The 25255-nt window shown below is 43.3% G+C and overlaps 2 protein-coding genes across 3 annotated transcripts; both read right to left on the reverse strand.

Moving 5' to 3' along the window:
• Window positions 1–591: 591 nt before the first annotated feature.
• Window positions 592–2096, reverse strand: LOC115768414. Of its 2 annotated transcripts, XM_030712984.1 has the most exons (3): window positions 1111–2096; window positions 827–1023; window positions 592–773 (listed from the first exon to the last, which is right to left on the reverse strand). In XM_030712984.1, the coding sequence occupies exons 1-3, from the start codon at window positions 1188–1190 to the stop codon at window positions 718–720; spliced, it is 333 nt and encodes a 110-aa protein (XP_030568844.1). In that variant the 5' UTR covers window positions 1191–2096; the 3' UTR covers window positions 592–717. The 2 variants fall into 2 exon arrangements, 1 of the variants encoding a protein (XP_030568844.1); XR_004018540.1 differs by having other exon boundaries at window positions 592–999.
• A 6919-nt stretch (window positions 2097–9015) lies between these two features.
• On the reverse strand, window positions 9016–9550 carry LOC115768421. Its single transcript, XM_030712989.1, has 2 exons — window positions 9166–9550; window positions 9016–9098 (listed from the first exon to the last, which is right to left on the reverse strand). Exons 1-2 carry the CDS (start codon window positions 9533–9535, stop codon window positions 9067–9069), a joined length of 402 nt encoding a protein of 133 aa, XP_030568849.1. The 5' UTR covers window positions 9536–9550; the 3' UTR covers window positions 9016–9066.
• Between the last annotated feature and the right edge of the window lie 15705 nt (window positions 9551–25255).

The following is a 25255-nucleotide window of genomic DNA, read 5'->3' on the forward strand; positions in this document are numbered from 1 at the left end:
TCTATGTACTTGTACCACAGCGAGGGCCTAAGACTAGGACTACTTGCAGGACACGGCAACTCATCCAATTGCGACTGGCTGAAAGGCAGATAAAGCAAAGATTGCGTTACGCTAACGAACCAATCAGATGGCTTCATACAACTCGTTGCCAAAGGGTTGCCTACTTACAGAAATTCAGACTGCGACATCCCATACAATGGAAAAAGGCCTTGATGCTACGTCTCTCAAGCACCCACACCAATGGCATCTGGCGGCAGGATCAACGGTGGTCACGCTGGCGGCTCCAGCTCATCCAGATGCAACGGCTATCAGACTGGGTAGCTTCCAGACAATTGGGGATTTTCCCAATCCTCAAATAATTAATTTGACAGCAATCCCCATGCCAAGGCTGGGAAACTTCACTTGAATTGTATATAACATGTCACTTAATTCATTGTAAGTACTCTAGGTATTAAATGAATAAAAAAAAAAAACAGTCTGGATCCCAGTCCCCACTTCTCTGTCTGTCAACCAGGCATGGAGCTGGGCTCTGGAATCCAGACCGACATTGCGTTTGTTCCCTTGTGTCGAACGGTAAACAAAATTATCAGGAGCGAGAAACTCGGCAAGTGATAGCACATCCTGCAGAAGCGCGCCAGCAACACAGGAGCCGCAGCCGCAGCTCACCGCGAACTGCATACCCGCGAGATGACCTCAGCCGAAAACTTGATCAGCTGATCAACATAATGGTTGAACAACAAAGGAGCGCAATTGCCCCTGCCAATAACAGCAACCTGGAAAGTAAAATTGACAGATTAGTTGATCTAATGACGAGTATGATGGCTACCGTAAGCACTCTCATGTCTACCATGGAGCGCGTCAATGGTAACCAAAATGTCTAGCCACGACGCCAACTCCATCACTTCCTCCTCAGAGAGAAATGGGCATAACATATATGCCAGACTCAACACCAACGCCCTTAAAATTGTAGCCTGGAATGCAGCAGGACTACACAATAAACTGGAAGAGATGGAGTTATTTATGCTGCAAAACGAAATCGACATAATGTTAATAGCTGAAAGCTACCTACGGGATGCAGAAACTATTGATATAAGGGGATACCACACTTACCTGGCAAACCACCCATCTAACAACCGCCGTGGAGGTGCAGCCATCCTAGTAAAGCGCACAATCCAACACATAGCGCTCATGCCGACAACCCTGGAGAAAATTCAGTGTGCGCCAGTTGCAATTACACTGCTAAATGGCTCAGTCATTAATGTTGCGGCCATATACTGCCCCCCGCGGGAACATTGGCTGGTTCAAGACTTCAACTACGTATTTAGACAGCTTGGTGCTAAATTTATTGCTGCTGGTGACTGGAATGCCAGAAGTTATTGGTGGGGCAACAGCAGATCAAATCGCAGGGGTAATATACTCCTTGAAAGTGTGCAGCAGCAAAACCTTGACATTCTGGCAACTGGCTCGTCAACGCGCTTTCCAAATAATGCGCGGCAGTCCCCGACAGCCATTGACTTCGCAGTATATAAAGGTGTGCAGTATGGTCTGCTAAAAATAAGCACATCCAATGACTTAGGATCGGATCACCTGCCGCTGCTGATTGAACTACTGAGTAAGCCAGCAGAAGGCGAACCCAAGTGTCATCTTCTTCCAGCAAATGCGAGCATACCCAAATTTCAATTGTGGCTAAACATGCACATCAATTTGAACACTGAGCTTCACTGTGGCGAAGATATTGACGATGCGGTAGACATACTGGAAAATAATATCCACTCTGCAGCGAAATTTGCAACAAACCTAACTCACCAGCCTTACCGAGGGCAACCAAAATATAACTACACAATCAACAGGCGCATTCAACAAATGATTGAGGCCAAGAGGCTGATTAAACGCCACATACAGGCATACCACAACCCGGCTGCTAGGCAAGCACACAACAGATTAGCCAACAACATTAGCCGGGAAATCAAGCATGCCAAGGCGAGAAGACTTGATGAGTTGCTGGAATCTATCGATGCAAGGGATAGATACAGTATGCAAAAGTTATGGCGGCTAACGGGGAACATCAAAAGGCAGCCCGCACCTAATTTACCAGTGAGGAAGCACACTGAGGGAGCTGGGACTTCCCAGTGGTGCAAGACCACCGAAGAAAAAGCCGAAGCCTTTGCGCAGCACCTTGAACAAAGGTTTAGGCCAATGATCACCACGCTGCCCTCTGACAAGAGCCATGTCGAGATGCAAGTATCGCTACCTGTGGCCCAAGGTGAACTCTGCTTCCCTCCAGTCACGCTAGGGGAAGTACAAGCTATAATCAAAATGCTGCAAACAAAAAAGTCTCCGGGGATTGACCGAATCGATAATCGCACGATCAAGGAACTGCCACAGTCAGCTGTACTGTACCTAGTGCTTATTTTTAACGGTATCCTACGCTTTGGACACTTTCCTTGCAAGTGGAAATGTGCCAAAATAACAATGATCCAAAAGCCAGGCAAGCCCTCTGATCAGCTTGGATCATACAGGCCAATAAGCTTGCTCGCTGGCTTTTCAAAAATCTTTGAGCGACTGCTGCTGCGCCGGATGTTCCAATTGGACAACATCATCAATGCAATTCCGAGCCACCAATTCGGTTTCAGACGTGAGCATGCTGCTGAACAACAATTGGGTCGAGTTACGCAGTTTATACTAGAAGCGTACGAGGACAATAAATACTGCTCTGCGGTCTATATGGACATACAGGAGGCGTTTGATCGTGTCTGGCATGACGGACTGCGATTCAAGCTCAAACAGCTATTGCCGGAAGTCCTCTACCGAGTTATGAATAGCTATCTAAGCGAACGCACATTCATTGTGGACTGCTGTGGAGGTACGCATTCCAGCCTAAAAGAAATCTGCGCCGGCGTTCCGCAGGGTAGTGTTTTAGGGCCTGTACTGTACACCCTATACACATCCGACATGCCCCTACCTGCACCGCTACGACACGGCAAACTGATGCTGGCAACTTATGCCGATGACACGGCCATCTTGTCATCGGCAAACTTGCAAGAAGATGCCATTGCCAATTTGGATCTGTTCCTTGCCACCATTACAACATGGACACAAAAGTGGAGCATTAGCATCAACATTACCAAAACCAAGCACATAATGCACACTTGGAGAAGCTTGCAGATGCCAATTCTTTCCCCAAGAATTTTGGATCAACGGCTCACCACAGAAGAAAGGATTTCATACCTGGGAGTGCAAGTCGATAAAAAGCTTCTTTTGAGCAGCCACGTCACCACCATTGTCGCCAGGGTTAGAGACAGGGCCAAAAAGCTGCACTGGCTAATATCAGAAAGGAGCAAGCTACCATTAAAATGCAAAGTATCACTCTACAAGCAGCTCATAGCCCCAATATGGCAGTTCGCACTTCCGGTCTGGGGATCACTTCTATGCGAAGGCCAATTTGAACGGATTCAAGTTGCGCAAAACAAGATATTGCGAACCATTGCTGGAGCACCTTGGTACGTGCGAAACCAAAGCATCCACACTGATCTGAAGGTCGTGCCGGTGGAAAAAATGTATCAGGATGCTTGCTCCAGGTACTGGGCTCGGCTCAGCAACCACAGCAACGATGAAGCCAAAAATATTGCCCTTAAAGCAAGACTCCCACAACGTCACCTAGGTGTCAGAAGAAGATACGCTGAAATGCTTCGGAAGCACCTACCTCTGGGTCGCCTAGCACAGCAGCAGCGGTCACAGCAGGGCCAGCTACCTTCTCATGGGCAGCCACGTCCGCTCCCACGACCACCCAGTCTCAGAGACTACCTTGTATTTGACATACAAGAACTGCTAAGTCAAACAGTGGTGCAGCCCAACTACCTCCAGGATAGACGAAACAGCCCGTCTCATATACAGCTGTGCTCAACTCTCGCTACCACTACAAGGCCAGGAGCTCTCATTCCTCCCAGTCCAGAGACACCAAGCTCGCATCCAAATCCACAGACGCAGCGGGACGTGGCCACCAGTGCGGATCAAGAAGCAGTGTGCAACACCATGTGCACACTTGCTACACTGTTCATGATGGCAGCCAACCTCTATGTACTTGTACCACAGCGAGGGCCTAAGACTAGGACTACTTGCAGGACACGGCAACTCATCCAATTGCGACTGGCTGAAAGGCAGATAAAGCAAAGATTGCGTTACGCTAACGAACCAATCAGATGGCTTCATACAACTCGTTGCCAAAGGGTTGCCTACTTACAGAAATTCAGACTGCGACATCCCATACAATGGAAAAAGGCCTTGATGCTACGTCTCTCAAGCACCCACACCAATGGCATCTGGCGGCAGGATCAACGGTGGTCACGCTGGCGGCTCCAGCTCATCCAGATGCAACGGCTATCAGACTGGGTAGCTTCCAGACAATTGGGGATTTTCCCAATCCTCAAATAATTAATTTGACAGCAATCCCCATGCCAAGGCTGGGAAACTTCACTTGAATTGTATATAACATGTCACTTAATTCATTGTAAGTACTCTAGGTATTAAATGAATAAAAAAAAAAAAACAGTCTGGATCCCAGTCCCCACTTCTCTGTCTGTCAACCAGGCATGGAGCTGGGCTCTGGAATCCAGACCGACATTGCGTTTGTTCCCTTGTGTCGAACGGTAAACAAACAAAGTGTGCAGTATGGTCTGCTAAAAATAAGCACATCCAATGACTTAGGATCGGATCACCTGCCGCTGCTGATTGAACTACTGAGTAAGCCAGCAGAAGGCGAACCCAAGTGTCATCTTCTTCCAGCAAATGCGAGCATACCCAAATTTCAATTGTGGCTAAACATGCACATCAATTTGAACACTGAGCTTCACTGTGGCGAAGATATTGACGATGCGGTAGACATACTGGAAAATAATATCCACTCTGCAGCGAAATTTGCAACAAACCTAACTCACCAGCCTTACCGAGGGCAACCAAAATATAACTACACAATCAACAGGCGCATTCAACAAATGATTGAGGCCAAGAGGCTGATTAAACGCCACATACAGGCATACCACAACCCGGCTGCTAGGCAAGCACACAACAGATTAGCCAACAACATTAGCCGGGAAATCAAGCATGCCAAGGCGAGAAGACTTGATGAGTTGCTGGAATCTATCGATGCAAGGGATAGATACAGTATGCAAAAGTTATGGCGGCTAACGGGGAACATCAAAAGGCAGCCCGCACCTAATTTACCAGTGAGGAAGCACACTGAGGGAGCTGGGACTTCCCAGTGGTGCAAGACCACCGAAGAAAAAGCCGAAGCCTTTGCGCAGCACCTTGAACAAAGGTTTAGGCCAATGATCACCACGCTGCCCTCTGACAAGAGCCATGTCGAGATGCAAGTATCGCTACCTGTGGCCCAAGGTGAACTCTGCTTCCCTCCAGTCACGCTAGGGGAAGTACAAGCTATAATCAAAATGCTGCAAACAAAAAAGTCTCCGGGGATTGACCGAATCGATAATCGCACGATCAAGGAACTGCCACAGTCAGCTGTACTGTACCTAGTGCTTATTTTTAACGGTATCCTACGCTTTGGACACTTTCCTTGCAAGTGGAAATGTGCCAAAATAACAATGATCCAAAAGCCAGGCAAGCCCTCTGATCAGCTTGGATCATACAGGCCAATAAGCTTGCTCGCTGGCTTTTCAAAAATCTTTGAGCGACTGCTGCTGCGCCGGATGTTCCAATTGGACAACATCATCAATGCAATTCCGAGCCACCAATTCGGTTTCAGACGTGAGCATGCTGCTGAACAACAATTGGGTCGAGTTACGCAGTTTATACTAGAAGCGTACGAGGACAATAAATACTGCTCTGCGGTCTATATGGACATACAGGAGGCGTTTGATCGTGTCTGGCATGACGGACTGCGATTCAAGCTCAAACAGCTATTGCCGGAAGTCCTCTACCGAGTTATGAATAGCTATCTAAGCGAACGCACATTCATTGTGGACTGCTGTGGAGGTACGCATTCCAGCCTAAAAGAAATCTGCGCCGGCGTTCCGCAGGGTAGTGTTTTAGGGCCTGTACTGTACACCCTATACACATCCGACATGCCCCTACCTGCACCGCTACGACACGGCAAACTGATGCTGGCAACTTATGCCGATGACACGGCCATCTTGTCATCGGCAAACTTGCAAGAAGATGCCATTGCCAATTTGGATCTGTTCCTTGCCACCATTACAACATGGACACAAAAGTGGAGCATTAGCATCAACATTACCAAAACCAAGCACATAATGCACACTTGGAGAAGCTTGCAGATGCCAATTCTTTCCCCAAGAATTTTGGATCAACGGCTCACCACAGAAGAAAGGATTTCATACCTGGGAGTGCAAGTCGATAAAAAGCTTCTTTTGAGCAGCCACGTCACCACCATTGTCGCCAGGGTTAGAGACAGGGCCAAAAAGCTGCACTGGCTAATATCAGAAAGGAGCAAGCTACCATTAAAATGCAAAGTATCACTCTACAAGCAGCTCATAGCCCCAATATGGCAGTTCGCACTTCCGGTCTGGGGATCACTTCTATGCGAAGGCCAATTTGAACGGATTCAAGTTGCGCAAAACAAGATATTGCGAACCATTGCTGGAGCACCTTGGTACGTGCGAAACCAAAGCATCCACACTGATCTGAAGGTCGTGCCGGTGGAAAAAATGTATCAGGATGCTTGCTCCAGGTACTGGGCTCGGCTCAGCAACCACAGCAACGATGAAGCCAAAAATATTGCCCTTAAAGCAAGACTCCCACAACGTCACCTAGGTGTCAGAAGAAGATACGCTGAAATGCTTCGGAAGCACCTACCTCTGGGTCGCCTAGCACAGCAGCAGCGGTCACAGCAGGGCCAGCTACCTTCTCATGGGCAGCCACGTCCGCTCCCACGACCACCCAGTCTCAGAGACTACCTTGTATTTGACATACAAGAACTGCTAAGTCAAACAGTGGTGCAGCCCAACTACCTCCAGGATAGACGAAACAGCCCGTCTCATATACAGCTGTGCTCAACTCTCGCTACCACTACAAGGCCAGGAGCTCTCATTCCTCCCAGTCCAGAGACACCAAGCTCGCATCCAAATCCACAGACGCAGCGGGACGTGGCCACCAGTGCGGATCAAGAAGCAGTGTGCAACACCATGTGCACACTTGCTACACTGTTCATGATGGCAGCCAACCTCTATGTACTTGTACCACAGCGAGGGCCTAAGACTAGGACTACTTGCAGGACACGGCAACTCATCCAATTGCGACTGGCTGAAAGGCAGATAAAGCAAAGATTGCGTTACGCTAACGAACCAATCAGATGGCTTCATACAACTCGTTGCCAAAGGGTTGCCTACTTACAGAAATTCAGACTGCGACATCCCATACAATGGAAAAAGGCCTTGATGCTACGTCTCTCAAGCACCCACACCAATGGCATCTGGCGGCAGGATCAACGGTGGTCACGCTGGCGGCTCCAGCTCATCCAGATGCAACGGCTATCAGACTGGGTAGCTTCCAGACAATTGGGGATTTTCCCAATCCTCAAATAATTAATTTGACAGCAATCCCCATGCCAAGGCTGGGAAACTTCACTTGAATTGTATATAACATGTCACTTAATTCATTGTAAGTACTCTAGGTATTAAATGAATAAAAAAAAAAAACAGTCTGGATCCCAGTCCCCACTTCTCTGTCTGTCAACCAGGCATGGAGCTGGGCTCTGGAATCCAGACCGACATTGCGTTTGTTCCCTTGTGTCGAACGGTAAACAAAAAAACAAACAAAAACAAACAAACAAAAACAAACAAAAAATAAAAATCTGAAAAACAAAAATAAAAATATTCTAAGGACAAAAATCAACAAAATTTTGCCGACGCTACATACGGGCAATCTGCCCCCGTCCCGTGCCTTTCCAAAAGGTGAAAGCATGGGTATCAAGCTAAAAGAAATTGGAAACGTAAAATCTGGAAGTTCCTCTGACTGGGACGACGATGAGTTCATAAGGAGACTCGGTGCTGCAAACGCTCAGGCCGTCGCGAGTGGAACAGATGCCTCTGTGTCGGCTAGATCTAGCAAGACATCGTCACTTAGAGAAAACTATCTAAAAGCACGACAAGAGGAGACTTGTCAAAAAGTGCAGCGAAAACGTCGTGTCACTGGTGGTGAAAGCCCTAGGACACAGAAGAAAAAAGCCAATGAAGATGAAAATGTTGAAACTGTGTCCTTGGAAGATGAAGATGTGGACGTTGAAGCAATGGACGTTACCCCTCAGCCGATTATAAACCCAAATCCTGAAACAGATGCTGAGGACATCGCTACTATCAATATGAATGCCAGGCCTGAGGGACCACAACATATACCCCCACTTATGCCTACCAATAACTCTAACGCAGAACCCAATGTTCCAGACGTTGCCAGTAATGTTAAGATCAGGCCTGAACCGCTCTACGTGCCTGGACTTAACGGTAATATTGTCCCATTCCTAAAGGACATTGATGACTTAATTGGAGAGGGTAACTACCACACCAAACCGACTTCGGATCGCGGACTTCGTATTCAGTGCAACGACATTAGCTCATACCGCGCACTAGTAAGATTCTTTGAAGAATGTAGTGTTGAGTCCCATACTTACCAACTGAGCAGTGACCGTGGCTTCAGAGTAGTAATTAGACACCTTCACCGAGCTACTCCTAATGACTGGATCAAGCAGAAGCTTAGTGACAAGGGACACAACGTTCGATTTGTAAATGTTATCAAGAAGCGTTTCTCTGGCGAGCCTCTTGATCTCTTTCAAGTTGAGCTTGAGCCTAAAAAGAACAATAACGAAATTTTCGACTTAACAGTCCTGGGAGGCCAGCGAGTCAAAGTCGAAAAGCCAATAAGAAATACGGATGTTGTGCAGTGCCACCGTTGCCAACAGATTGGACACACAAAAAATTACTGTCGCCGCATATTTAGATGCGTAAAGTGCGGACAAGAGCACCCATCAACACTCTGTGAAAAGGCGCCTAGTGCAGAAGCGAAATGTGCTAATTGTAAGGGCCCACATGCTGCTAGTTACAGGGGCTGCATCTTCTTCAAAAACAATGCTAAAAAGAGGGAACCTGCCGTTCTACAAAGAGCCAATAGATTGCTATTTCAGCTTGGAGAACCCACCATTCCAATTAGCTCTGGTAGGCAACAGGGACGACCAAAGCAGCAACCGCTTCGGCCTCCAGTTGTTCAGGGCCAGCAGGCACAACAGCAGCAACCACAGCGGCCCTCTGAGCAGCAGAAGCAGCCGCAGCACAACCCATTCCGTCAGCAAGTGCAACACCAGCAGCCAATGCCTCAAGCTGCAAGCAGCTATGCAGCCGCCCTTAAAACTGGCCTGCCAGATGAGCGCTCCCGAAAGCAGAAGCAGACCGCACAGCGCCAAACAACTCGACAGCAGCCTCAACATGATTCGAGATTGCAGCACAACAATCAGCCGCCTCAGCGCCACCAGCATTATCAGGAGCGAGAAACTCGGCAAGTGATAGCACATCCTGCAGAAGCGCGCCAGCAACACAGGAGCCGCAGCCGCAGCTCACCGCGAACTGCATACCCGCGAGATGACCTCAGCCGAAAACTTGATCAGCTGATCAACATAATGGTTGAACAACAAAGGAGCGCAATTGCCCCTGCCAATAACAGCAACCTGGAAAGTAAAATTGACAGATTAGTTGATCTAATGACGAGTATGATGGCTACCGTAAGCACTCTCATGTCTACCATGGAGCGCGTCAATGGTAACCAAAATGTCTAGCCACGACGCCAACTCCATCACTTCCTCCTCAGAGAGAAATGGGCATAACATATATGCCAGACTCAACACCAACGCCCTTAAAATTGTAGCCTGGAATGCAGCAGGACTACACAATAAACTGGAAGAGATGGAGTTATTTATGCTGCAAAACGAAATCGACATAATGTTAATAGCTGAAAGCTACCTACGGGATGCAGAAACTATTGATATAAGGGGATACCACACTTACCTGGCAAACCACCCATCTAACAACCGCCGTGGAGGTGCAGCCATCCTAGTAAAGCGCACAATCCAACACATAGCGCTCATGCCGACAACCCTGGAGAAAATTCAGTGTGCGCCAGTTGCAATTACACTGCTAAATGGCTCAGTCATTAATGTTGCGGCCATATACTGCCCCCCGCGGGAACATTGGCTGGTTCAAGACTTCAACTACGTATTTAGACAGCTTGGTGCTAAATTTATTGCTGCTGGTGACTGGAATGCCAGAAGTTATTGGTGGGGCAACAGCAGATCAAATCGCAGGGGTAATATACTCCTTGAAAGTGTGCAGCAGCAAAACCTTGACATTCTGGCAACTGGCTCGTCAACGCGCTTTCCAAATAATGCGCGGCAGTCCCCGACAGCCATTGACTTCGCAGTATATAAAGGTGTGCAGTATGGTCTGCTAAAAATAAGCACATCCAATGACTTAGGATCGGATCACCTGCCGCTGCTGATTGAACTACTGAGTAAGCCAGCAGAAGGCGAACCCAAGTGTCATCTTCTTCCAGCAAATGCGAGCATACCCAAATTTCAATTGTGGCTAAACATGCACATCAATTTGAACACTGAGCTTCACTGTGGCGAAGATATTGACGATGCGGTAGACATACTGGAAAATAATATCCACTCTGCAGCGAAATTTGCAACAAACCTAACTCACCAGCCTTACCGAGGGCAACCAAAATATAACTACACAATCAACAGGCGCATTCAACAAATGATTGAGGCCAAGAGGCTGATTAAACGCCACATACAGGCATACCACAACCCGGCTGCTAGGCAAGCACACAACAGATTAGCCAACAACATTAGCCGGGAAATCAAGCATGCCAAGGCGAGAAGACTTGATGAGTTGCTGGAATCTATCGATGCAAGGGATAGATACAGTATGCAAAAGTTATGGCGGCTAACGGGGAACATCAAAAGGCAGCCCGCACCTAATTTACCAGTGAGGAAGCACACTGAGGGAGCTGGGACTTCCCAGTGGTGCAAGACCACCGAAGAAAAAGCCGAAGCCTTTGCGCAGCACCTTGAACAAAGGTTTAGGCCAATGATCACCACGCTGCCCTCTGACAAGAGCCATGTCGAGATGCAAGTATCGCTACCTGTGGCCCAAGGTGAACTCTGCTTCCCTCCAGTCACGCTAGGGGAAGTACAAGCTATAATCAAAATGCTGCAAACAAAAAAGTCTCCGGGGATTGACCGAATCGATAATCGCACGATCAAGGAACTGCCACAGTCAGCTGTACTGTACCTAGTGCTTATTTTTAACGGTATCCTACGCTTTGGACACTTTCCTTGCAAGTGGAAATGTGCCAAAATAACAATGATCCAAAAGCCAGGCAAGCCCTCTGATCAGCTTGGATCATACAGGCCAATAAGCTTGCTCGCTGGCTTTTCAAAAATCTTTGAGCGACTGCTGCTGCGCCGGATGTTCCAATTGGACAACATCATCAATGCAATTCCGAGCCACCAATTCGGTTTCAGACGTGAGCATGCTGCTGAACAACAATTGGGTCGAGTTACGCAGTTTATACTAGAAGCGTACGAGGACAATAAATACTGCTCTGCGGTCTATATGGACATACAGGAGGCGTTTGATCGTGTCTGGCATGACGGACTGCGATTCAAGCTCAAACAGCTATTGCCGGAAGTCCTCTACCGAGTTATGAATAGCTATCTAAGCGAACGCACATTCATTGTGGACTGCTGTGGAGGTACGCATTCCAGCCTAAAAGAAATCTGCGCCGGCGTTCCGCAGGGTAGTGTTTTAGGGCCTGTACTGTACACCCTATACACATCCGACATGCCCCTACCTGCACCGCTACGACACGGCAAACTGATGCTGGCAACTTATGCCGATGACACGGCCATCTTGTCATCGGCAAACTTGCAAGAAGATGCCATTGCCAATTTGGATCTGTTCCTTGCCACCATTACAACATGGACACAAAAGTGGAGCATTAGCATCAACATTACCAAAACCAAGCACATAATGCACACTTGGAGAAGCTTGCAGATGCCAATTCTTTCCCCAAGAATTTTGGATCAACGGCTCACCACAGAAGAAAGGATTTCATACCTGGGAGTGCAAGTCGATAAAAAGCTTCTTTTGAGCAGCCACGTCACCACCATTGTCGCCAGGGTTAGAGACAGGGCCAAAAAGCTGCACTGGCTAATATCAGAAAGGAGCAAGCTACCATTAAAATGCAAAGTATCACTCTACAAGCAGCTCATAGCCCCAATATGGCAGTTCGCACTTCCGGTCTGGGGATCACTTCTATGCGAAGGCCAATTTGAACGGATTCAAGTTGCGCAAAACAAGATATTGCGAACCATTGCTGGAGCACCTTGGTACGTGCGAAACCAAAGCATCCACACTGATCTGAAGGTCGTGCCGGTGGAAAAAATGTATCAGGATGCTTGCTCCAGGTACTGGGCTCGGCTCAGCAACCACAGCAACGATGAAGCCAAAAATATTGCCCTTAAAGCAAGACTCCCACAACGTCACCTAGGTGTCAGAAGAAGATACGCTGAAATGCTTCGGAAGCACCTACCTCTGGGTCGCCTAGCACAGCAGCAGCGGTCACAGCAGGGCCAGCTACCTTCTCATGGGCAGCCACGTCCGCTCCCACGACCACCCAGTCTCAGAGACTACCTTGTATTTGACATACAAGAACTGCTAAGTCAAACAGTGGTGCAGCCCAACTACCTCCAGGATAGACGAAACAGCCCGTCTCATATACAGCTGTGCTCAACTCTCGCTACCACTACAAGGCCAGGAGCTCTCATTCCTCCCAGTCCAGAGACACCAAGCTCGCATCCAAATCCACAGACGCAGCGGGACGTGGCCACCAGTGCGGATCAAGAAGCAGTGTGCAACACCATGTGCACACTTGCTACACTGTTCATGATGGCAGCCAACCTCTATGTACTTGTACCACAGCGAGGGCCTAAGACTAGGACTACTTGCAGGACACGGCAACTCATCCAATTGCGACTGGCTGAAAGGCAGATAAAGCAAAGATTGCGTTACGCTAACGAACCAATCAGATGGCTTCATACAACTCGTTGCCAAAGGGTTGCCTACTTACAGAAATTCAGACTGCGACATCCCATACAATGGAAAAAGGCCTTGATGCTACGTCTCTCAAGCACCCACACCAATGGCATCTGGCGGCAGGATCAACGGTGGTCACGCTGGCGGCTCCAGCTCATCCAGATGCAACGGCTATCAGACTGGGTAGCTTCCAGACAATTGGGGATTTTCCCAATCCTCAAATAATTAATTTGACAGCAATCCCCATGCCAAGGCTGGGAAACTTCACTTGAATTGTATATAACATGTCACTTAATTCATTGTAAGTACTCTAGGTATTAAATGAATAAAAAAAAAAACAGTCTGGATCCCAGTCCCCACTTCTCTGTCTGTCAACCAGGCATGGAGCTGGGCTCTGGAATCCAGACCGACATTGCGTTTGTTCCCTTGTGTCGAACGGTAAACAAACAAAAAGCCATTACACGGATCTGGGCCACCAGCCGTATGTACTGAGTAATAGACCAGTACATACTACAAAAAAAAAAAAAAAAAAAGGACCAGATCAACAGCTCGGCCAATTAGAGACAATATATCACCCAATAACTGCATAGCCAAAGTAAATATGCCTCAAAGCCAGCACAAAGTTGCACCAATCACGCCTTCAATTTGATCTGCTCAGCCAACATGAGCCATCACTTTCACAGCCGATTTACATTGTGATCCAAGCAGCCAGTGTAGAAGGCACCAGTATAATACCTCTACCTGCTCCACCAAGATGAGCCAAAAAGCAACTACAATAAATTAATGTTGCAAACTAGGCAAATATTTCATCGAAATATCGTACTGCCTGTGACAAATCTGCACAAACTCATTACCAGTTCAACAGCTCCACCACGAGCCAAAGCAACCAAAATGCCATACAAATGCCATACTAACACTATTATTAAAACAGCTCAGCCAATTGAGCCAATAACTGCACAACCGAGTTACACTGTGCCAAGCCAGAATAGTAATCTATTTCTCTCACCCAAGATCCAGCAAACCATCGCTTGCAACTGTCCACAATCCCAAATTTGGAATCACCGCATAAAATAACCCATAACAACTGCGTGGATTTGCTAAGGACTTGATCCAGCAAACCATCGCTTGCAACTGTCCACAATCCCAAATTTGGAATCACCGCATTAATAACCCATAACAACTCCGGGGAATCGCTAAGGACCACCAGGTTAGTCTAAGTTGGGACTCTTTGCCCAACACTACTTACATTTCATGAACCATTAATCACCTCGTTTGAAAGTATTTAGATTGTCCTATAGAGCAGCATATATTGCCATCAACGACCAGCAGTAATTTCAAATATGGATATATTTGCCCGCCGCTGATCAGTTTTATGCATGTGTGTAAAATGTACGCACTTTCATACTGTGTCAATACCCAGTGCTCCAACGGTGAACATCTGATGCCAGCCTCTGATTCGACTGTGCCAGTGCCAACCGCCCAAAGGACTCCAATCTTAAACATAAATACAAATAGGTTCCCAAATTGGGAAGATAGTCAGACTAGTATGCTTAAGATTGTTAATTCAAATCCATGTCTCCTAGTGGCCAATGCCAAGCTTTCCAAACAATATGTCAAATTTAAAATTCCAAATTCTAAATCAATTGTATTTTTACTCATACATATACACCAATCAGGTGGCCTATGCCAAATATTCCTAAACAATATTGTTAAATTCCAAATTTTAAACCAATTGTCTCTGTATGCATTATGTACACTAATCTGATGGCCAATGCCATATACATAAACAATATTGTCAATTCCAAATTCAAATACCAATTGTATTCGAATGCACTAAGTGCACCAACCTAATGGCCATTACCAAGACTTCTAATCAATATTGCAAATTCCAAATTTAAATACCAATTGTATTTGTACACATTATGTACACCAGTCTGATGGCCAATGCCATGCTTATAGCTGATATTATAAATTCCAAATTTATATACCAATTCATTTGTGCACATTATGTTCACCAGTCCACTGGCCATTGCCAAGTATTCCTAAACAATATTGTTAAATTCCAAATTTAAATACCAATCATATTTGTACACACTATGTCCACCAGTCTGATGGCCAATGCCATGTTTATAGCCAATATTAAAAATTCCAAACTTATATGCCAATTGCATCAGTGCGCATATACGCGCAAGCATAGTTATCTCCAGAATTAATTACAGGCTCGACCAATATGAGACATGGCCAATTTACAATAACATAATATCCAGATTCTCTATGCTAACACGCATAAACGTTAAAGTTTAACACTATCAAGTGATCATCGATACATCGATACACTGATCTGGACACGATATTTGTCTCTCTCCGCCTCTAAGCGATATTCTTTAAATCGTCATAAGCTGCGAGTTGTCTCTGCAAAGTAAATGCGAAAGTGAAACTGGCGGGAGCTGAAAATACCATCGTGCGCGAAAAACTTGTAAAACTTATAAAAAACTCATAAAAACTCTGAAAGTAAAAGCATTAATTGCTAATACAAAGACAAAGTGTGTGAAAATAACGAATTTAGCGATTTAAATAAAAGTAAGTCTCAGGAAAATTTAAGTGTCCATAAAAGTCCCAAATAGCCGGTGTCTGCCTGTGTGTGTATGGCCACAAGTGCCAGTATAAGCAATTAATATTAAATAATTGCAAGTCAAATTTAAATCAAAGCCACACTTAAGTGGAATATTGATCAAATTCTCTCTCTGTCCATAATAATTCCCAAAATAAGTGCGCGCAAAATTAAGTCATAATTAATCCACAATAGTTGAAATCAAATGGTGTCCGTCTACCAAAATAATTCCATATATTGCAATAATAATTAAATCCAGTGAATATATAACCAATTCAAGCTAGTCAAACTCCAGAAATTTCCAAAGGAGTCTCAAAATAGTGCGCGAATAATTATTTCACAATTTGTGAATCTGGCCGATGGGTGTCTGTGAATTATCTGGGGAAATTAATTGAAAGCCTAACATCCAACTTAAATAGTGGAAAGCGCTAAATCAAGTCAGAATTCCATAATTTTCGGGGTAAGTCTCGTACCAAAATTTTATGTCCAAAGAAGTCTCAAGATGGCGTCCACAAAAATTTTACCAGAAGCGTTACTGTACACGCACACTCGCAGCTGTAGACGTCTATGATTTTTGGCGACGGCCTTGTTGGCGCCAGCCCAAGCCGACGCGTATGTACATACATACACATAACCTTGCTTTGAATTCTCTCTTGCTGCCCGGCATTGCCAGGCCGAATTATAAACTCAACTTCATACTACATATATTTATATTTCTATATTTATATACCTATTTTTAAGCCTTTTTACAAATTAATGCATACACCCAAAAGTATGCTTTCAAATTTTGAGAGTTCACCCATGTCCATACACACATAAGTGCAGCTGCGTACGCTTTGATTTTTGGCGGCCACTGCTGACACTTATGCACATACCCACTCAGTTTTCTCAATATTCTTTGCCATTCTCTGCATTACCAAAATAAGAACAATTATGATTTAGGGTCTCTGGGGGAATTTAGTAGTCCGTCCGTAATTGACTAAATTACTTATCCCAATAAGTAAAGTATTGACTAGTTAAAACCTGTCGTGAGTCCAGCAATTAAACCGGACCAGATCAACAGCTCGGCCAATTAGAGACAATATATCACCCAATAACTGCATAGCCAAAGTAAATATGCCTCAAAGCCAGCACAAAGTTGCACCAATCACGCCTTCAATTTGATCTGCTCAGCCAACATGAGCCATCACTTTCACAGCCGATTTACATTGTGATCCAAGCAGCCAGTGTAGAAGGCACCAGTATAATACCTCTACCTGCTCCACCAAGATGAGCCAAAAAGCAACTACAATAAATTAATGTTGCAAACTAGGCAAATATTTCATCGAAATATCGTACTGCCTGTGACAAATCTGCACAAACTCATTACCAGTTCAACAGCTCCACCACGAGCCAAAGCAACCAAAATGCCATACAAATGCCATACTAACACTATTATTAAAACAGCTCAGCCAATTGAGCCAATAACTGCACAACCGAGTTACACTGTGCCAAGCCAGAATAGTAATCTATTTCTCTCACCCAAGATCCAGCAAACCATCGCTTGCAACTGTCCACAATCCCAAATTTGGAATCACCGCATTAATAACCCATAACAACTGCGTGGATTTGCTAAGGACTTGATCCAGCAAACCACCGCTTGCAACTGTCCACAATCCCAAATTTGGAATCACCGCATTAATAACCCATAACAACTGCGTGGATTTGCTAAGGACTTGATCCAGCAAACCACCGCTTGCAACTGTCCACAATCCCAAATTTGGAATCACCGCATTAATAACCCATAACAACTCCGTGGATGTGCTAAGGACCACCAGGTTAGTCTAAGTTGGGACTCTTTGCCCAACACTACTTACATTTCATGAACCATTAATCATCTCGTTATAAAGTACTTAGATTGTCCTATGGAACAGCATATATTGCCATCAACGACCAGCAGTAATTTCAAATATGGATATATTTGCCCGCCGCTGATCAGTTTTATGCATGTGTGTAAAATGTACACACTTTCATACTGTGTCAATACCCAGTGCTCCAACGGTGAACATCTGATGCCAGCCTCCGATTCGACTGTGCCAGTGCCAACCGCCCAAAGGACTCCAATCTTAAACATAAATACAAATAGGTTCCCAAATTGGGAAGATAGTCAGACTTGTATGCTTAAGATTATTAATCCAAATCCATGTCTCCTAGTGGCCAATGCCAAGCTTTCCAAACAATATGTCAAATTTAAAATTCCAAATTCTAAATCAATTGTATTTTTACTCATACATATACACCAATCAGGTGGCCTATGCCAAATATTCCTAAACAATATTGTTAAATTCCAAATTTTAAACCAATTGTCTCTGTATGCATTATGTACACTAATCTGATGGCCAATGCCATATACATAAACAATATTGTCAATTCCAAATTCAAATACCAATTGTATTCGAATGCACTAAGTGCACCAACCTAATGGCCATTACCAAGACTTCTAATCAATATTGCAAATTCCAAATTTAAATACCAATTGTATTTGTACACATTATGTACACCAGTCTGATGGCCAATGCCATGCTTATAGCTGATATTATAAATTCCAAATTTATATACCAATTCATTTGTGCACATTATGTTCACCAGTCCACTGGCCATTGCCAAGTATTCCTAAACAATATTGTTAAATTCCAAATTTAAATACCAATCATATTTGTACACACTATGTCCACCAGTCTGATGGCCAATGCCATGTTTATAGCCAATATTAAAAATTCCAAACTTATATGCCAATTGCATCAGTGCGCATATACGCGCAAGCATAGTTATCTCCAGAATTAATTACAGGCTCGACCAATATGAGACATGGCCAATTTACAATAACATAATATCCAGATTCTCTATGCTAACACGCATAAACGTTAAAGTTTAACACTATCAAGTGATCATCGATACATCGATACACTGATCTGGACACGATATTTGTCTCTCTCCGCCTCTAAGCGATATTCTTTAAATCGTCATAAGCTGCGAGTTGTCTCTGCAAAGTAAATGCGAAAGTGAAACTGGCGGGAGCTGAAAATACCATCGTGCGCGAAAAACTTGTAAAACTTATAAAAAACTCATAAAAACTCTGAAAGTAAAAGCATTAATTGCTAATACAAAGACAAAGTGTGTGAAAATAACGAATTTAGCGATTTAAATAAAAGTAAGTCTCAGGAAAATTTAAGTGTCCATAAAAGTCCCAAATAGCCGGTGTCTGCCTGTGTGTGTATGGCCACAAGTGCCAGTATAAGCAATTAATATTAAATAATTGCAAGTCAAATTTAAATCAAAGCCACACTTAAGTGGAATATTGATCAAATTCTCTCTCTGTCCATAATAATTCCCAAAATAAGTGCGCGCAAAATTAAGTCATAATTAATCCACAATAGTTGAAATCAAATGGTGTCCGTCTACCAAAATAATTCCATATATTGCAATAATAATTAAATCCAGTGAATATATAACCAATTCAAGCTAGTCAAACTCCAGAAATTTCCAAAGGAGTCTCAAAATAGTGCGCGAATAATTATTTCACAATTTGTGAATCTGGCCGATGGGTGTCTGTGAATTATCTGGGAAATTAATTGAAAGCCTAACATCCAACTTAAATAGTGGAAAGCGCTAAATCAAGTCAGAATTCCATAATTTTCGGGGTAAGTCTCGTACCAAAATTTTATGTCCAAAGAAGTCTCAAGATGGCGTCCACAAAAATTTTACCAGAAGCGTTACTGTACACGCACACTCGCAGCTGTAGACGTCTATGATTTTTGGCGACGGCCTTGTTGGCGCCAGCCCAAGCCGACGCGTATGTACATACATACACATAACCTTGCTTTGAATTCTCTCTTGCTGCCCGGCATTGCCAGGCCGAATTATAAACTCAACTTCATACTACATATATTTATATTTCTATATTTATATACCTATTTTTAAGCCTTTTTACAAATTAATGCATACACCCAAAAGTATGCTTTCAAATTTTGAGAGTTCACCCATGTCCATACACACATAAGTGCAGCTGCGTACGCTTTGATTTTTGGCGGCCACTGCTGACACTTATGCACATACCCACTCAGTTTTCTCAATATTCTTTGCCATTCTCTGCATTACCAAAATAAGAACAATTATGATTTAGGGTCTCTGGGGGAATTTAGTAGTCCGTCCGTAATTGACTAAATTACTTATCCCAATAAGTAAAGTATTGACTAGTTAAAACCTGTCGTGAGTCCAGCAATTAAACCGGACCAGATCAACAGCTCGGCCAATTAGAGACAATATATCACCCAATAACTGCATAGCCAAAGTAAATATGCCTCAAAGCCAGCACAAAGTTGCACCAATCACGCCTTCATTTAGATCTGCTCAGCCAACATGAGCCATCACTTTCACAGCCGATTTACATTGTGATCCAAGCAGCCAGTGTAGAAGACACCAGTATAATACCTTTACCTGCTCCACCAAGATGAGCCAAAAAGCAACTTACGTTGCAAACTAGGCAAATATTTCATCGAAATATCGTACTGCCAGTGACAAATTTGCACAAACTCATTACCAGTTCAACAGCTCCACCACGAGCCAAAGCAACCAAAACGCTATAATGCCATACTAACACTATTATTACAACAGCTCAGCCAACAAGAGCCAATAACTGCACAACCGATTTACACTGTGCCAAGCCAAAATAGTAACCTATTTCTCTCACCCAAGATCCAGCAAACCATCGCTTGCAACTGTCCACAATCCCAAACTTGGAATCACCGCATAAAATAACCCATAACAACTGCGTGGATTTGCTAAGGACTTGATCCAGCAAACCATCGCTTGCAACTGTCCACAATCCCAAATTTGGAATCACCGCATTAGTAACCCATAACAACTCCGTGGATGTGCTAAGGACCACCAGGTTAGTCTAAGTTGGGACTCTTTGCCCAACACTACTTACATTTCATGAACCATTAATCACCTCGTTTGAAAGTATTTAGATTGTCCTATAGAGCAGCATATATTGCCATCAACGACCAGCAGTAATTTCAAATATGGATATATTTGCCCGCCGCTGATCAGTTTTATGCATGTGTGTAAAATGTACGCACTTTCATACTGTGTCAATACCCAGTGCTCCAACGGTGAACATCTGATGCCAGCCTCTGATTCGACTGTGCCAGTGCCAACCGCCCAAAGGACTCCAATCTCTAACATAAATACAAACAGGTTCCCAAATTGGGAAGATAGTCAGACTTGTATGCTTAAGATTATTAATCCAAATCCATGTCTCCTAGTGGCCAATGCCAAGCTTTCCAAACAATATGTCAAATTTAAAATTCCAAATTCTAAATCAATTGTATTTTTACTCATACATATACACCAATCAGGTGGCCTATGCCAAATATTCCTAAACAATATTGTTAAATTCCAAATTTTAAACCAATTGCCTCTGTATGCATTATGTACACTAATCTGATGGCCAATGCCATATACATAAACAATATTGTCAATTCCAAATTCAAATACCAATTGTATTCGAATGCACTAAGTGCACCAACCTAATGGCCATTACCAAGACTTCTAATCAATATTGCAAATTCCAAATTTAAATACCAATTGTATTTGTACACATTATGTACACCAGTCTGATGGCCAATGCCATGCTTATAGCTGATATTATAAATTCCAAATTTATATACCAATTCATTTGTGCACATTATGTTCACCAGTCCACTGGCCATTGCCAAGTATTCCTAAACAATATTGTTAAATTCCAAATTTAAATACCAATCATATTTGTACACACTATGTCCACCAGTCTGATGGCCAATGCCATGTTTATAGCCAATATTAAAAATTCCAAACTTATATGCCAATTGCATCAGTGCGCATATACGCGCAAGCATAGTTATCTCCAGAATTAATTACAGGCTCGACCAATATGAGACATGGCCAATTTACAATAACATAATATCCAGATTCTCTATGCTAACACGCATAAACGTTAAAGTTTAACACTATCAAGTGATCATCGATACATCGATACACTGATCTGGACACGATATTTGTCTCTCTCCGCCTCTAAGCGATATTCTTTAAATCGTCATAAGCTGCGAGTTGTCTCTGCAAAGTAAATGCGAAAGTGAAACTGGCGGGAGCTGAAAATACCATCGTGCGCGAAAAACTTGTAAAACTTATAAAAAACTCATAAAAACTCTGAAAGTAAAAGCATTAATTGCTAATACAAAGACAAAGTGTGTGAAAATAACGAATTTAGCGATTTAAATAAAAGTAAGTCTCAGGAAAATTTAAGTGTCCATAAAAGTCCCAAATAGCCGGTGTCTGCCTGTGTGTGTATGGCCACAAGTGCCAGTATAAGCAATTAATATTAAATAATTGCAAGTCAAATTTAAATCAAAGCCACACTTAAGTGGAATATTGATCAAATTCTCTCTCTGTCCATAATAATTCCCAAAATAAGTGCGCGCAAAATTAAGTCATAATTAATCCACAATAGTTGAAATCAAATGGTGTCCGTCTACCAAAATAATTCCATATATTGCAATAATAATTAAATCCAGTGAATATATAACCAATTCAAGCTAGTCAAACTCCAGAAATTTCCAAAGGAGTCTCAAAATAGTGCGCGAATAATTATTTCACAATTTGTGAATCTGGCCGATGGGTGTCTGTGAATTATCTGGGGAAATTAATTGAAAGCCTAACATCCAACTTAAATAGTGGAAAGCGCTAAATCAAGTCAGAATTCCATAATTTTCGGGGTAAGTCTCGTACCAAAATTTTATGTCCAAAGAAGTCTCAAGATGGCGTCCACAAAAATTTTACCAGAAGCGTTACTGTACACGCACACTCGCAGCTGTAGACGTCTATGATTTTTGGCGACGGCCTTGTTGGCGCCAGCCCAAGCCGACGCGTATGTACATACATACACATAACCTTGCTTTGAATTCTCTCTTGCTGCCCGGCATTGCCAGGCCGAATTATAAACTCAACTTCATACTACATATATTTATATTTCTATATTTATATACCTATTTTTAAGCCTTTTTACAAATTAATGCATACACCCAAAAGTATGCTTTCAAATTTTGAGAGTTCACCCATGTCCATACACACATAAGTGCAGCTGCGTACGCTTTGATTTTTGGCGGCCACTGCTGACACTTATGCACATACCCACTCAGTTTTCTCAATATTCTTTGCCATTCTCTGCATTACCAAAATAAGAACAATTATGATTTAGGGTCTCTGGGGGAATTTAGTAGTCCGTCCGTAATTGACTAAATTACTTATCCCAATAAGTAAAGTATTGACTAGTTAAAACCTGTCGTGAGTCCAGCAATTAAACCGGACCAGATCAACAGCTCGGCCAATTAGAGACAATATATCACCCAATAACTGCATAGCCAAAGTAAATATGCCTCAAAGCCAGCACAAAGTTGCACCAATCACGCCTTCAATTTGATCTGCTCAGCCAACATGAGCCATCACTTTCACAGCCGATTTACATTGTGATCCAAGCAGCCAGTGTAGAAGGCACCAGTATAATACCTCTACCTGCTCCACCAAGATGAGCCAAAAAGCAACTACAATAAATTAATGTTGCAAACTAGGCAAATATTTCATCGAAATATCGTACTGCCTGTGACAAATCTGCACAAACTCATTACCAGTTCAACAGCTCCACCACGAGCCAAAGCAACCAAAATGCCATACAAATGCCATACTAACACTATTATTAAAACAGCTCAGCCAATTGAGCCAATAACTGCACAACCGAGTTACACTGTGCCAAGCCAGAATAGTAATCTATTTCTCTCACCCAAGATCCAGCAAACCATCGCTTGCAACTGTCCACAATCCCAAATTTGGAATCACCGCATTAATAACCCATAACAACTGCGTGGATTTGCTAAGGACTTGATCCAGCAAACCACCGCTTGCAACTGTCCACAATCCCAAATTTGGAATCACCGCATTAATAACCCATAACAACTGCGTGGATTTGCTAAGGACTTGATCCAGCAAACCACCGCTTGCAACTGTCCACAATCCCAAATTTGGAATCACCGCATTAATAACCCATAACAACTCCGTGGATGTGCTAAGGACCACCAGGTTAGTCTAAGTTGGGACTCTTTGCCCAACACTACTTACATTTCATGAACCATTAATCATCTCGTTATAAAGTACTTAGATTGTCCTATGGAACAGCATATATTGCCATCAACGACCAGCAGTAATTTCAAATATGGATATATTTGCCCGCCGCTGATCAGTTTTATGCATGTGTGTAAAATGTACACACTTTCATACTGTGTCAATACCCAGTGCTCCAACGGTGAACATCTGATGCCAGCCTCCGATTCGACTGTGCCAGTGCCAACCGCCCAAAGGACTCCAATCTTAAACATAAATACAAATAGGTTCCCAAATTGGGAAGATAGTCAGACTTGTATGCTTAAGATTATTAATCCAAATCCATGTCTCCTAGTGGCCAATGCCAAGCTTTCCAAACAATATGTCAAATTTAAAATTCCAAATTCTAAATCAATTGTATTTTTACTCATACATATACACCAATCAGGTGGCCTATGCCAAATATTCCTAAACAATATTGTTAAATTCCAAATTTTAAACCAATTGTCTCTGTATGCATTATGTACACTAATCTGATGGCCAATGCCATATACATAAACAATATTGTCAATTCCAAATTCAAATACCAATTGTATTCGAATGCACTAAGTGCACCAACCTAATGGCCATTACCAAGACTTCTAATCAATATTGCAAATTCCAAATTTAAATACCAATTGTATTTGTACACATTATGTACACCAGTCTGATGGCCAATGCCATGCTTATAGCTGATATTATAAATTCCAAATTTATATACCAATTCATTTGTGCACATTATGTTCACCAGTCCACTGGCCATTGCCAAGTATTCCTAAACAATATTGTTAAATTCCAAATTTAAATACCAATCATATTTGTACACACTATGTCCACCAGTCTGATGGCCAATGCCATGTTTATAGCCAATATTAAAAATTCCAAACTTATATGCCAATTGCATCAGTGCGCATATACGCGCAAGCATAGTTATCTCCAGAATTAATTACAGGCTCGGCCAATATGAGACATGGCCAATTTACAATAACATAATATCCAGATTCTCTATTTCTTATGCTAACACGCATAAACGTTAAAGTTTAACACTATCAAGTGATCATCGATACATCGATACACTGATCTAGACACGATATTTGTCTCTCTCCGCCTCTAAGCGATATTCTTTAAATCGTCATAAGCTGCGAGTTGTCTCTACAAAGAATTGGCGGGAGCTGAAAACACCAGCGTGCGCGAAAAACTTATAAAACTTAAAAACTCTGAAAGTAAAAGCATTAATTGCTAATACAAAGATAAAGTGCGTGAAAATAACGAATTTAGCGATTTAAATAAAAGTAAGTCTCAGAAAAACTCA

The sequence above is a fragment of the Drosophila novamexicana genome, unplaced genomic scaffold, assembly GCF_003285875.2.
Source record: "Drosophila novamexicana strain 15010-1031.04,08,12 unplaced genomic scaffold, DnovRS2.1 tig00001768-arrow-arrow-pilon, whole genome shotgun sequence".
Classification (NCBI taxonomy): domain Eukaryota; kingdom Metazoa; phylum Arthropoda; class Insecta; order Diptera; family Drosophilidae; genus Drosophila; species Drosophila novamexicana.